Raw genomic sequence first — 15,653 nt, 5'->3', positions numbered from 1 at the left:
GTTGCAAGTAGGTTTGTAAAGATCCTGGTTTCTATGGTGGTGAGTATAGTATAATAGATTGCTGGTATATGTAGAGGCTAGAAGGGTTTCGAGACGTTCATCTGTCTCTTTTTCAATAGCTGTGATGATCTGTTGGAAATGTGCTGCTTTTATAACCACAGCTTTTCTGTAACTGGTGAATTTTCTTAGCTGTAAATGGAACAAGCACTGAATCTCATTAGTTATTAGGGATCTGGATGATCCTGAACTTTAGCAGATGAACCAAAGTGTGGGTATTGGATCATATATACATATATTTACTATAAACTATAGTGAGTGAAATGAATCATATATAGAGCAAGATGAAAGAAAGAAATATATATGATATATGGAAAAATGTAAAAGTAAAATGAAAACTAAAATATATGGTGGGTATTGTATTATAAAATAAAAAAAATATTTGGTTTATAAAAATGAAATATATATTTGTATATGATACATATATATGATAATATTAACCCCTGAAGGACCGAGGGTTTTTGCATTTTCGTTTTTTACTCCTTGCCTTTAAAAAATCATAACTCTTTCAATTTTGCACCTAAAAATCCATATGACGGCTTATTTTTTGTGCCACCAATTCTACTTTGTAGTGACATCAGTCATTTTGCCCAAAAATTTACGGCGAAACGGGAAAAAAAAGAATTGTGAGACAAAATTGAAAAAAAAATGTTGTTTTGTAAATTTTGGGGGCTTCCGTTTCTACGCAGTACATTTTTCGGTAAAAATTATAACTTCTCTTTATTCTGTAGGTCCATACGATTAAAATGATACCCTACTTATATAGGTTTGATTTTGTCGCACTTCTGGAAGAAATCATAACTACATGCAGGAAAATTAATATGTTTAATATTGTCATCTTCTGACCCCTATAACTTTTTTATTTTTCCGTGTATGGGGCGGTATGAGGGCTCATTTTTTGCGCCGTGATCTGAAGTTTTTAGCGGTACAATTTTTGCATTGATAGGACTTATTGATTATTCATTTTATCATGATATAAAAAGTGACCAAAAATGCACTATTTTGGACTTTGGAATTTTTTGGCGCGTACTCCATTAACCATGCGGTTTAATTAATGATATATTTTTTTATAATTCGGACATATCCGCACGCGGTGATACCATATATGTTTATTTTTATTTACACTGTGCTTTTTTTTTTTATTGGAAAAGGGGGGTGATTCAAACTTTTAATAGGGGAGGGGTTAAATGATCTTTATTCACTTTTTGTTTTCACTTTTTTTTTGCAGTGTTATAGCTCCCATAGGGAGCTATAACACTGCACTCACTGATCTATTACATTGATCACTGGTTTCTCATAGGAAACCAGTGATCGATGATTCTGCCGCATGACTGCTCATGCCTGGATCTCAAGCACTGAGCAGTCATTCGGCGATCGGACAGCGAGGAGGCAGGTAGGGACCCTCCAGCTGTCCTGTAAGCTGTTCGGGATGCCACGATTTCGCCGCGGCTATCCCAAACAGCTCCCTTTCACGGCTTTCACTTTCACTTTAGACGCGGCATTCAACTTTGAACGCATCGTTTAAAGGGTTAATAGCGTGTGGCACCGCGATCAATGCTGCGCGCTATTAGCCACAGGTCCCGGCCACTGTGGCCCAGCGTTATAGATCGGGAGCGGACACATGACATACGGGTACATCATGTGTCCTTAAGGGGTTAATATTATGATGAGGTGATATGGATATAAAGTGTGTAAATGTCTGATGTATACTTCCATATGTAAAATAGACAAAAATATTAAAACATTTATGGAAAAATATATATATATATCTGTGGTTTTTGGTGTATCTTCACTGAATATGTTCTGACATATTTATTTGGTATGTTGTGTGTTTTCTTGTTTATTGTATGGCGTGTAATATATTAGCTAAAAATAATGTGTACCATATATGTTCCTGTATATAAGTTTTATTGTTGGTGTATATTTTATTAAAGGTATGTTTATATACTATAGCTATACAACTGCCCTATCAATTTGAACATGTGGATATGTACATATATTGATTTAACTATGATGATGGAGATGGGAATAGGTTTTTGAACAAAATTTGTTATTCCGTATATCGCTTTATATGGTAAATACCGAATAGCAAGTTTTATCACATGCGTATCAGTTAGGAGTATATGGATTTTTAATTTATTTTTATTTATTATGGTACCTATCTTGTTTAGTAAATTATTTTCATTAAATGATATGTTATTAAATAGAATTTTTAAATAAAACCAAAGATTTCTAGTTCAGCATTTAGGCCTTTAGGGGCCAGTGTGTCCATCTCGTATATGTATTTTGACTCAATTCTTGACATCTTGGCTATGAAATTTCCCCCCCTCCAATCTGGTTGTACTGACTGTAGTGCAGAAAATTGTGTACCTCTTATATGGCTATTGTGGAATTGTTTGTAGTGGGCAGATAATGTATTTTTTTTGTAACCTCTTTTTATGTTGTAAAAATGTTCTGCTATCCTTTTTTTGAGGGTGCGTGAAGTGCGGCCTATGTATTGTTTATTGCAGGGGCATGTGATGATGTAAATAATATTATTGCTATTGCATGTAAGTAGTTCTTTGATGGAATGTATTTTATGATTTGTAGTAGATGTAATTTTATCTGTTTTTTTGGGGAATACCGTAACTTTGCAATTTTTTGCATTGGCCGCATCTGTAGAAACCGGTTGTGTAAGATATAGTGGATTGTGTTGTTGTGGATGAAGTGATCTTGGTTTGTTTTGTGGTCGGGGCGATCTTAAAAGGGGTATTCCAGGAAAAAACATTTTTATATATATCAACTGGCTCCAGAAAGTTAAACAGATTTGTAAATTACTTCTATTAAAAAAAACTTAATCCTTTCAGTACTTATGAGATTCTGAAGTTAGGGTTGTTCTTTTCTGTCTAGGTAATCTCTGATGACACATGTCTCGGGAACCGCCCAGTTTAGAAGCAAATTCCCATAGAAAACCTCTTCTAAACTGGGCGGTTCCCAAGACACGTGTCATCAGAGAGAACTTAGACAGAAAAGAACAACCTAAACTTCAGAAGCTCATAAGTACTGAAAGGATTAAGATTTTTTAATAGAAGTAATTTACAAATCTGTTTAACTTTCTGGAGCCAGTTGATATATAAAAAAACAGTTTTTCCCTGGATAACCCCTTTAAACCTAGATTCGGTGCCTTGGTGAATATGATAGGGGCGTGTTTTGGTAGGGATGGGCCGATGGTTTTATCTAGCTGTAGTAAATGCCAATGTTTATTAATGATTCTTTTGATCTGATTGTGTGAAGTGTTGAACGGAATTATTCATTTTGCTTGGTGGGTAGTGTTGTCTTGTTTCTTGTTAGTATCACTGAAAAATTGTGTTCTATCTTGTATTCTAGCTTTATGTAATGGATCCTGAAGTAAAGTAGTAGGATATTGTTTTTGTATGAATTATTGTGTTAATGTTTGTGCTTCATTTTCAAATTGTTGAATTTCTGTGCAGTTGCGTCTTTGTTAATTACTAATATTAAAAAATCTTAATCCTTCCTGTAATTATCAGCTGCTGTTATGATCCACAGGAAGTTCTTTACATTTTGAGTTTCCTTTCTGCTTGACCACAGTGCTCTCTGCCGACACCTCTGTCCATTTTAGGAACTGTCCAGAGCAGGATAGGTTTTCTATGTGGATTTGCTCCTACTCTGGACAGTTCCTAAAATGGACAGTGATGTCAGCAGAGAGCACTGTGGTCAGACAGAAAGGAAATTGAAAAAGTAAAAAACTTCCTGTGGATCATAATACTGTGGATCATAATACTAAGTACTGGAAGGATTAAGATTTTTTAATAAAAGTCATTTACAAATCTGTTTAACTTTCTGGCTCCAGTTTATTTAAAAAAAAAAAAAAACTTTCCAGTGGAATACCTTTTTAACCCTTTAACCCCTTAAGGACGCAGGACGTAAATGTATGTCCTGGTGCGGTGGTACTTAACGCACCAGGACGTACATTTACGTCCTGTGCATAACCGCGGGCATCGGAGTGATGCCCGTGTCATGCGCGGCTGATCCCAGCTGCTGATCGCAGCCAGGGACCCGCCGGCAATGGCCAGGGACCCGCCGGCAATGGCCGACGCCCGCGATCTTGCGGGCGTCCGCCATTAACCCCTCAGGTGCCGGGATCAATACAGATCCAGGCATCTGCGGCAGTGCGCGATTTGAATGAATGATCGGATCGCCCGCAGCGCTGCTGCGGGGATCCGATCATTCATAACGCCGCACGGAGGTCCCCTCTGCTTCCTCCGTCCGGCTCCCGGCGTCTCCTGCTCTGGTCTGTGATCGAGCAGACCAGAGCAGGAGATGACCGATAATACTGATCTGTTCTATGTCCTATACATAGAACAGATCAGTATTAGCAATCATGGTATTGCTATGAATAGTCCCCTATGGGGACTATTCAAGTGTAAAAAAAAATTTAATAAAATGTAAAAGTAAAAAAAAGTGAAAAATCCCCTCCCCCAATAAAAAAGTAAAACGTCCGTTTTTTCCTATTTTACCCCCAAAAAGCGTAAAAAAATTTTTTATAGACATATTTGGTATCGCCGCGTGCGTAAGTGTCCGAACTATTAAAATAAAATGTTAATGATCCCGTACGGTGAACGGCGTGAACGAAAAAAAAAAAGCCAAAATTCCTACTTTTTTAATACATTTTATTTAAAAAAAAATAGAAAAAATTTATTAAGTTTTTTATATGCAAATGTGGTATCAAAAAAAAGTACAGATCATGGCGCAAAAAATGAGCCCCCATACCGCCGCTTATACGGAAAAATAAAAAAGTTAGAGGTCATCAAAATAAAGGGATTATAAACGTACTAATTTGGTTAAAAAGTTTGTGATTTTTTTTAAGCACAACAATAATATAAAAGTATGTAATAATGGGTATCATTTTAATCGTACTGACCCTCAGAATAAAGAACACACGTCATTTTTACCATAAATTGTACGGCGTGAAAACGAAACCTTCCAAAATTAGCAAAATTGCGTTTTTCATTTTAATTTCCCCACAAAAAGTGTTTTTTGGTTGCGCCATACATTTTATGATATAATGAGTGATGTCATTACAAAGGACAACTGGTCGCGCAAAAAACAAGCCCTCATACTAGTCTGTGGATGAAAATATAAAAGAGTTATGATTTTTAGAAGGCGAGGAGGAAAATATGAAAACATAAAAATTAAATTGTCTGAGTCCTTAAGGCCAAAATGGGCTGAGTCCTTAAGGGGTTAAGGACCAAGGACGTACCGGTACGTCCTGAGTCCTCTCCCTTACTATAACGCAGGGGCCACGACGTGGCGCCGTGTCTTAGCAGGTCGGGCCCGGCACCTAGCAATGGCCGGGACCCGTGGCTAATAGCGCACGGCACTGATCGCGGTGCCGCACGCTAATAACCCTTAAACCCGCTAATAACCCGATCAACTTTGAACGCTTCGTCTAAAGTGAAACTAAACTGGTGCTGGTTAGCTTAAGGGGCTGTTCGGGATCACTGCAGCGAAATCCCGGCCTCCCGAACAGCTGTAGGACACGAGGAGGGTCCCTACCTGCCTCCTGGTGTGGCCGAATGACTGCTCAGTGCCTGAGATCCAGGCATGAGCAGTCAAGTGGCAGAATCATTGATCTATGTTATCCTATGGGATAATAAAGATCAATGTGTGCAGTGTTATAGCCACCTATGGGAGCTATAACACTGCAAAAAATAAAAATAAAAGTTAATAAAGATCATTTAACCCCTTCCCTAATAAAAATTTGAATCATCCCCCTTTTCCCAATTAAAAAAACAAAAAACTGTGTAAATAAAAATAAACATATGTGATATTGCCGCATGCAGAAATGCCCGAATTATAAAAATATATAGTTAATTAAACCGCACGGTCAATAACGTATTTTTGGTCACTTTTTATTTCATGAAAAAATGAATAAAAAGCGATCAAAAAGTACCCCTAAAAACTTCAGATCACGGCGCAAAAAATGAGCTCTCATACCGCCCCCATGCAGAAAAATAAAAAAGTTATAAGGGTCAGAAGATGCCAATTTTAAACGTATACATTTTCCTGCATGTAGGTATGATTTTTTCCAGAAGTACGACAAAATCAAACCTATAAAAGTAGGGTATCATTTTTACCGTATGGACCTACAGAATAATGATTTTTTCTTCAATTTTGTCGCACAATGATTTTTTTTTTTCTGTTTCAACGTAGATTTTTGGGTAAAATGACTGATGTCATTACAAAGTAGAATTGGTGGCACAAAAAATTTGCCATCATATGGATTTTTAGGTGCAACATTGAAAGGGTTATGATTTTTAAAAGGTAAGGAGGGAAAAAAAACGAAAGTGCAAAAAAACGGAAAATTGCTTGGCCCTTAAGGGGTTAAACGCAGTGGATAGTGCTAACCTCTAGGTTCTCTCTGCTCTTTTTATGTTTTCTCTTGTTTATGGCTTTTCTCTTCTTCTTCCATAGAGTAGTGATTGAACTCTGTAAACTGCGGTCCTTCCTAGAGATGGCGTTTGTAACCTAATAACACTTACCTCTCCTTCATAGACTATAAGTGACTATTTAGCTGGAGTGCAGATCAATACAGGTGTTCGGAATGACCTGTATATAGTTTGGTTTCTTCACGCTGGTAAAGCACCTTTTGGCCTCTGAGTCTCATTTATAGTTGGCCTTTTTGCTTGCCAATTATCTAGTGAAAATATATACCGGGATCTTGTCTTTTTTTTTTTTTTTAACCTTTAGTTGAAGAAAACACTGATACAGTATAATATATGGATAAACTGGACATGGTTCTGATGATGCCTTTCTCTGTACGGTATTGCCAGAATAGAGGTTTAAGTCTGCTCTCCTTTTGCTTCACAATGTCATGCTCCTTAGACTTTTTAGGCTTGTAAAGATGTAATTTCCTCCAAAGTAAAGATCCTCTAGGACTAAGCTTTGGTTGAATGCCCATAGCTTGTCAAGGCTTGATTTAGAGCTTTAGCAGGAGACTATGGTAAAAGACAATTTAGAAAGATGCACACAGCAGGTCATGTTAACAGTCTTAGACTGGCCATGCATGACAAGTTGTCTCATTGATACCTGTGATCTTTCAGACAGAGGCTTTTTAGTTTATCCTTACAAGAAAAGAATTGCAGGGTATTAGGAGATGCTGTCATGGAAAACCTTTGTGATCTGAAGGACTTTCTCATATACATTCCCTGTGCACTTATATTTTTGGTCCAATATTACATAAGGCTGAATTGTTCTTAATTTATATATCATATATTAGTAATTAACAATAGAAGTACATAAATTCTATATGATGAGGAGATTGTGTGTATTTACTTTCATTTTATGAATCTATTTTCCATTGAAATTATGCATAATTTATAATAGAGATATTCGGTTAAAGGGGTATTCCAGCTCTTATCACCTCTTATCACCTATCCAAAGTATAGGGAATTAGATGTATGATCGCAGGGGTCCCCAGCGGTGGGGTGCAGCCCCCGGCATTCTGCACCGTGCGCTGCCTCCTAGACAAGGACCTGACGTCATGGCCACACCCCTCCCATAGACATGGATGGGCGTGGCATGGTGCCACTAGGGGTGTGGTTGTGATGTCACATCCAAGTCTCAAAGTCAGTGCCTGGCACAGAATGCCGGGGGCTGCACAGAGATTGTGCGGGTCCCCGGTGGCAAGACCCCTGCGATTATACATCTTATCATCTATACTTTTGATAGAGGATAAAATGCAGCTGAATACCCCTTTAATTTTAGTAAAGTTATGCTTACCTGAGTCTGAGTGAGGTGTGAATCTGAGTCTGTGAATCTGGCCTTAGTGTGAGGTGAACACTAAGGCCAGATTCACAGAAGCGTAATATACTGTATATACTCGAGTATAAGCCGACCCGAATATAAGCTGAGGCCCCTAATTTCACCCCAAAAACCCAGGAAAAGTTATTGACTCAACTATAAGCCGAGGGTGGGAAATACATCATCCCCCCCTGTCATCATCCCCCCCTGTCATCATCACCCCCTCATCATCACCCTGTCATCATCACCGCCTGTCATCATCCCCCCCCTCATCATCACCCTGTCATCATCCCCCCCTTCATCATCACCGCCTGTCATCATCCCCCCCCCTGTCATCATCCAGACCACTGTCATCATCCCCCCCCCCCCCCTATATCATCACTGCCTGCCAATCCCTTCATCAGTGGTCTTCAACCTGCGGACCTCCAGATGTTGCAAAACTACAACTCCCAGCATGGGAGTTGTAGTTTTGAAACACCTGGAGGTCCGCAGGTTGAAGACCACTGCGGCCTTCGTCATCATCCAGACCCCCCCCCTTTAGTTTTCTACTCGCCACCTCTCGGTGGGAAGAAAGGGTGAGCTGGTCCGGGCCATCTATGCTGCAGGGACTGTCCAGTGGGGAGGGTTAGTCATTCCGGTAGGCCCTCTCCTCCGCTCCGGACCCGGCTCCAGACTAGTGACATTGCCTTGACGACAACGCACAGGGACGTTCATGTGCCCTGTGTGTCGTCGTCAAGGCAACGTCAACGTCTCCTGTCCGAGCATGCTGGGAGTTGTAGTTTTGCAACATCTGGAGGTCCGCAGATTGAAGACCACTGAGAAGGGATTGACAGGCGGAGAGTTCACTCGAGTATAAGCCGAGGGGGGCGTTTTCAGTATGAAAAATTGTGCTGAAAAACTCGGCTTATACTAGAGTATATACGGTAGGTGACTTTTTGTGACACTATTATGGCCATAATCCTGGTGTGACTGCAGGTCTTATGATTGGACTGACAGCTTCCTAGTGCTCTATATGCAGTCAGTTCGTCAATAGACCCACGGCTGGACTGGAATGAGCTGCTGTAATATAAGTGCAAAATTGTGTATTTATTCTGCTATTCTAATGTGGGAATCTCGCCTCTCAGTAGGGACATCACAGTTTCATTTTGCAAACTTTGTACAACTATTTATACACATTTGTTAATGGGAAAACAAAATCACAACCCTAAATTAATCTAGAACACAGAAGAGGCCCCTAAACTCATTCAGACCCCAAACATTAATTTAGATATCAAACCTTTAAAATGAATCTGACCTGACTGCTAACATTAATTCAGGCTGCTGACCATACTAGTTAATCACTCAAACAAAAAACAAATACGGTACATAAAAAGAATGTAAGCAAATTAAAACTAATAAATAAAACACTCACTGCATCTGGGTCGTCTTGTCTTCAAGGCATTGCCTTTTACGTTATGCTGCACAATGTCAGAACTAGTGTTGAGTAAGTTAGAAAGTTTCTTGGGTCTCCTTCGACTGCATCCATGTTTTCCAGGCACCCAGAGCACTTTTAAAATTAATTTATGCAGACTAAAGCAATCGATGGCGGAACCATCAGCTTCAAATTCGGCCAAACTTACTGTAAATTCGGTCAACACTACTCAGGACCATGTGTGCCAGGCCCTAGTTTTAGTACAGCTGCCGATGGAAGATCTGCTATCCTAAATGCAGTGAAGGAGACTACTTATATATCAATGAAGGCAGGCCTGCAGGGTCCAGACAACTGTTGTCCCCATTCTAGTTTCAGAACACAGTCTGCCATTTGAGGGCTGCTGATCTAAGATATCTGTTTGCTATTACTTTTATTATTATAGTAATGTTAATAGAAAAAAACTATTCTAAAATGGTATTCTTTTTTACTTGTCCATAACTTCACTTCTTAACTGATTTATTATCATTCTTGTTACTCTTCATATTTCTAATTCATTGGTCCTTTCATCGACTGCCTATAGTACAAATTACATAGAAAACTCTATTCAAGGGTGCATTCACACCACATTTTAGCTATACAGGGACCGTATCTTGCTGGGGGGGGGGTGAAAACCAGGCACTCCCGTATCCCAACCGGCCCTGGCCCCCCTCTCATTTATGTGAATGAGCCGACCGGATTCAAACAGTGACTCTGTTAGGTTCATTTTTGCGCTGTATCCGCAGCATACCACGGTTTTCAGTCCGGCCAGAAAACCAGAACATGGGGCAAAAACCCTGTCTCTTCAGCTCCTTACCTTCTAGGGTCCAGATACCACTCTTACTACAACCTGTACCCTTCATAAGATATTTTCTCCTCTCCTTGTTTCTTCCTTTTACTTGTGTCTCTCGGTCTTCTGTCTTGTCCCCTCCTTTGTTATGTCTGCTACCCCCAAAAAAAAAAAAAACACTGTCCTATGCTTTGTCCCATACTTCTATCTGCCTGAAACCAAAACTGTCTGGTTTTTCCAAAACAACCTATCACAGCTCAGCTTTCAGTTAAAAAATATAGACAATATATATTTTGAAGGGGTATTCAAGCTCCCATTACTATTGCTGTACTTTAAATGTTTACCTTATTAAATTTCAGTTTTGATCCTAAAATGAGTGACATCATCACAGTGGCCCATCATGTTTTGCAATGTTTAGTCCACTGCTACATTGTGACTTTACCTTAGTATTTTTTGGAAGAAAATGTAGCATAGCCTCTGGGTGACCAGGATGGAATATATAAAGTGCATTATAAAGTGGTCTGCCTCTGGCTGGCTAAAAAACAAGACAAAACAAAATTATACTCACCTACTTGAACCCCCGCTGCTGCAACACCTACAGTGTCCGATCCCCACTGAGCAATGCTTCCTATATTTGTTTCAACATGAAGGAAATGCCTAATTAGCCAATCACCAGCCATAACAGTTACCTGCCTGATTGACAAGTGCAAAGCACTGCTCAGTTGGGACCTGGCACTTTCAGAAGTGGGGTATTGGGCAGGTAAGTATAACTTCTTCCAATCCTATGACAAAAACTTTAGTGGTACTGGACAATTTTACTGGACAAATTTACACAAAATAACTATGCTTACTATAAAGACACATACTGCTATTGGTGTTTTATGCAACTTACACGCACCCTATCCTAAATCTGAGCTGCTATCAGCAGGGCCTTCTACTACTGTGTTTGTTACTGTGTTTTTTTCTTTTTTTGACTGGTTTTATTTGTAAATTTGCACCTTGCTCCTTGTTTTTCATCATATTGTAAATTGTAATGAAAGACTGTGTAAATATTTCAGGCCGATTCCAAGCACCAGTCTGTGGATTTGCTGCATCGAACGACTGCTACAACCATGAAAGTTCTGACTAATACAACCCTGACTACTAAGGCTGTGCTGCATGCTGTTAGTGATGGGCAGTTCTGGAAAAAGTCACTAACTTACCTACGTCCTCTAAATGTAAGAAAGTTTTAAACAGGCTACTCTTGTGTTTTTATTTTATTTTTTTTTAACAGGCAACTGAACATACACAGATTGATTTTCTGAATATAAAGCAAGTGTGGCCTCAATGGTACCTTCAGTTACAGCATGGATGCTTTGAAGCACAGCATGGACCCTCTGCAGTTCAACATGGCAGAGAGCCTACACTATCTGATCCCTGCCCCATTTTTATGTTTCATCTTGTTCTCTCTGTCAGAGACGGAATTCCTCTAACAGCAGGCAGCAGCCAGCGGTTTTCAGGGAGAGCATTTCTTGCAGAATGCTAGTGGATTCTGTAAAGGGTTAGGAGTCACCTGTCAGACAGGTACCACTGTCCCTTCTTGTATTGTAGGTAGGTTACTTTAGAGTGGGGGCAGAAGAAGTGGAGTAGCACATAACTGTTGTCAGACTACATGGAGAGTTTGTAGACTGTAGTGATGAAGCCATATTGGTCTTCTTAGGTACTGTAGACACAAAACACAATTCCTTCTTGCCTTACATGAAATACAGGTACAGTGATGGTTACAAACTGACAATGAGGTCCAAACTTGATGGTTACAGTCCCACATTTTTAAACTGACAAAAATATCCAAGCTACAAAGTGATAACACAATGTAGTCTATGCAGTCATTGTAGTCTAGTGAAAAAGATAAACTTCAATAAATAAATACATATGCAAGCAGCACCTTGTAGTTAGATCCCAATTGCTGGTCACCTGGAAGGCTTGGTTCGTCATGACCCTACACTGGATATGTGTCAGCCAAAATGTCGCTTTTGGAAATTAACACCTGAAAATCATCTACAAGTTGCCTGTGTATTGTTGTCACACCCTTCTTTTCTGCCTCTCCAATAGAGGTAAACAGAACTGAATCTATTGGAATGGGAAGCTTTGATCCACTTTATGTAAACCTACACTTGTTAACAAGACTATAAATTCAACAAGTCTCATACATTTTAAAGCCATGTAAAATGTTATGTTTTATTGCAATAGGTAAAAAAAACAAAAATCAAGTTTGTGTCGCTTGAAAGTACAAACTCTTTTCTCACTTTCCAGTTGAATTTTCGCACTTTGCCCCAGCACCTGAGTGTAATAGCAGGGAACGTACTCCGCCCTGAAGATGCTCTGTTAACTTCTTTTGCTACAAGACTTATTTCTGTGGAAAAAGAAAGGAAAAACATATCACTTCCCGGAGATTAATGCTGGATCTCCTGTGATGAACACACAGCGGTGTCTAAATGATCTCTCAAGGAATCATTTATACTTTCCAAGGACATATCTTAACAATCCCCTTGAGAATATTCCTCCACACCTAACTTGGTCGCTGTCTGCATTTCTGAGTCACATCCTTCAATCATTCCCCACAATACTTAAAGTTCCAGATTGTAGCTGTCAGAGATAGCGCTAACCTATCATTTCTATCCTCTTCCCTATCTGCAGCAGTATGATCTTCTCTTTATTAAACCCTATTGTCTTCTCACTTAAGGCAGTGCTGCAGATTAACAATTTTCTCTACGGTTTTCCCTCATCCAGGGTCTGGAGCAGAGCAGCACGTCCAAAAGCGCCAAAGGCTCGACCACGCGAGGTGTTAGCCAAGGCTGCCATCCCTTCTACGAATCTCTAATTGTCAATCCTTTCCTTGCTGAAGTAAGTGTAATAAGCCCTGCACAAAGTGAGAGGCAAAGCCTTTATGGCTCTTGATTTAGATAATTAAACATCTTAAAGCGGATCTTAAGGATTCATTAATGAATTATTCTTTCCAGCTCAACAGGACAGATATTTATCTAATGCACACCTGTTTTTAAAGATCGCTGCTGAAGATCAGTTTCCTGTGTAGCTTTTGCAGTGTGTTTCTGCTAAGGGTTTTGTGCAAATGTAAAATATTAAAGGAGTATTCCAGACCATTTTTAAGAACAGTATGCTGGTGGGGCATAGTGGGGGTGGAGGGTAATAACAAAAAAAGAAAAACATACTCACCAATCCCCACATCCCCGCAGCTCCCATCTATTTCTGTCAGGCCCTACCCCCCCCCCCCCCCCCCCCCCGAATTACTTCTTTAAATAGTAGCTGTCATAAGCTTGATAATTTCTTTTTAATTCCTTTCAGTACTTTGATATTATTCTGTATCTTCTCAGTCTCATTGAGCTCCACAGAATGGGAAGGGGTGTTTACCAGCAGGCATGACATCATCATAATCTCCCTCACTCTGCTACTGACAGCCTTGAGCAGTTAAATGTGAGATGGGCTGTAATTGGTTGAAACCGCACCCCCTCTCAGCTCTCTCCACTAGCTCACCTCTGCCCAGTAGCTTCCAAAGGGAGCAAATATATGTAGAACAATATTTAGCACTATGCACTAAAGACACCATGACTCTACAGTCTAGCTCAGCTCTAAGGGAAAGAGATCTTAAATATTCAGCTCTATACACTGAGCTGAGGTCCCACCTGCATTTCCTGACTTTCATCTCTGCCAGGCTGCTCCAGGAGGCAATCTACTAGCAGGACTGCAGGCAGGACCAGAAGGAGGACCCCTTATAGCCAGACTTTTAGGGGTTAATTTAACTTAATTTTTATTAAGTGGGCACTGTCATTGAAATAATTTTTTTTGCATATGATACAGCAGGTAAAATAAATAAGATTTGTAATTTACTCCCTGTGGAAAAAATCCTTTTACGTCACTTTCATGACCTTATAAATCTGGCCACTAGGGGTCTCCCTTCTTGTCCAGACTGCATTCAGTCTGCTAAAAAGCACATACTTTAGTCCCCTGCTGGATTGGAGGGAGACCAATCTCAGGAAGTTCAGCCTGGTCATAGGCAGTGAATAGCACTCGCTCTCTGCCTGTGTATGAAACAGGGAGAATGAGTGCTATTCACTGCCTATGGCCAGACAGAAGGAGACCAAAGTCTGTGCTTTTGAGCAGATGGAATGTGGTCTGGACCAGATGGGAGACCCCTAGTGGCCAGATTTATAAGGCCATGAAAGCGACCTAAAAATAATAATTGTTTATTTTACCTGGTGTATCATATGCAAAAAAACATTTTAATTACAGTGCCCATTTAAGTAGTATGTCAGAAAAGTAATTTAAATAGGCTAATCTAGAACATATTCATTTTTATTACTTATGGCCGGTTCCATTTTCTCTTTGTGTATAGTTGAGGTATCAGCTGTTAATATATTATTCCTCATATTATTGGGCACATACCATGAAACAAACATGAACAAAAAATGGAACTCCTTCCTGGCCATGGTTTACCCCACTGTATTACATCACAGGTCGGAGAAAAGGGCAGCATCATTCTGTGGCTCTCATAAAGGCTTCTTCAGTCCATATGTCTTATTAGGTTACATAGGCATACCAGAACAGGACCTCCCTACCTTCTGAGCCCCCCTTCTCTATGAGTTAGAACAAACATCTGAAGGGCCTTCAAATAACGCTACATTTTCCCATACAGCTATCTTGCAGGGAATAAAAACTGTCTGCAGCTTTACTGAGCAATCCGAGCTGATCAACAGCTCAAGAAGGGTTATAAACAGTGGCCTTATATTCATTGTGGAGGGTGGGGGCTCTGTGCAGGTTAAAAAAGTGTTGTGACTTTTGGTTCTGGTTCCCGTTTGCATACTTACAATACCATTAATGCTAAGAGTAGGACGTTTGAGAGGTGCGGCTTAACTCTGTAGCAGAGCTATGTTATGAGAGTCTACCTCTGATCCCAGCTAGTTAGTCTGTGCAGGAGCTTTACCAAGTTAGAGGGCTCCCTCCATAAGCTATTAGTATAGTTTCCACCATGGGGATCGATACAGTGAAATTGCAACATTGTTTATCCCGCCTGATATGAGCTGGTTAATATTAAAGGGGATATATTGCTTACCAGAGCACAATGGATCAGCTGATCTGCAGGTTTGCTTAGGGCCCTATTACACAATGCAATTTGTGGAATTATTGGCCAAATAGGTCACTATTGCCCATTGTAATAGAGCCAGCAACCAGCTAATGATTGGGTAGACATATGTTTGTGGCTAATCCGGTTGTTTTGACCTGCTAACAATGGTTGGCCATCGCCTGCTGATCTCCCATGTAATAATGGAGGTTCAGCTGATTGTAGAAAAGGGTCACATGGACGATTCAGTGATCATTCGTGTAGGATTGCCAAGCTGTGTAATAGGCTCTCTAAACAAGTGCAGATCTTGTTTAGATTGGTCCTCATTTACATGGTAGCTCAAGCCATGCAGTATGGCCATTATGGTGCTTGAAATATGAAGAAAGCCAAGGACAGCTTTACGCTACAGTTAGCACTGCATATAATGGAAACCCCTCTAT

At 39.9% G+C, this 15,653-nt stretch overlaps 1 protein-coding gene across 3 annotated transcripts in view; it reads left to right on the top strand.

Annotated features, from left to right (window-relative positions):
• NBAS (NBAS subunit of NRZ tethering complex) overlaps positions 1-15,653 on the top strand; it is a 701,350-nt gene that overhangs the window by 343,977 nt on the left and 341,720 nt on the right. For all 3 annotated transcript variants that reach the window (XM_056564221.1, XM_056564220.1, XM_056564222.1), the window contains 2 exons: positions 11,156-11,314; positions 12,867-12,980. In XM_056564221.1, the coding sequence (XP_056420196.1) occupies positions 11,156-11,314; positions 12,867-12,980 (273 nt within the window). The remainder of the gene's footprint in view (positions 1-11,155; positions 11,315-12,866; positions 12,981-15,653) is intronic.

The sequence above is a fragment of the Hyla sarda genome, chromosome 3 (assembly GCF_029499605.1).
Source record: "Hyla sarda isolate aHylSar1 chromosome 3, aHylSar1.hap1, whole genome shotgun sequence".
Taxonomy (NCBI): Eukaryota; Metazoa; Chordata; class Amphibia; order Anura; family Hylidae; genus Hyla; species Hyla sarda.
The sequence above is the reverse complement of the archived record's forward strand: the minus strand, read 5'-3'. Positions and strand labels throughout refer to the sequence as shown.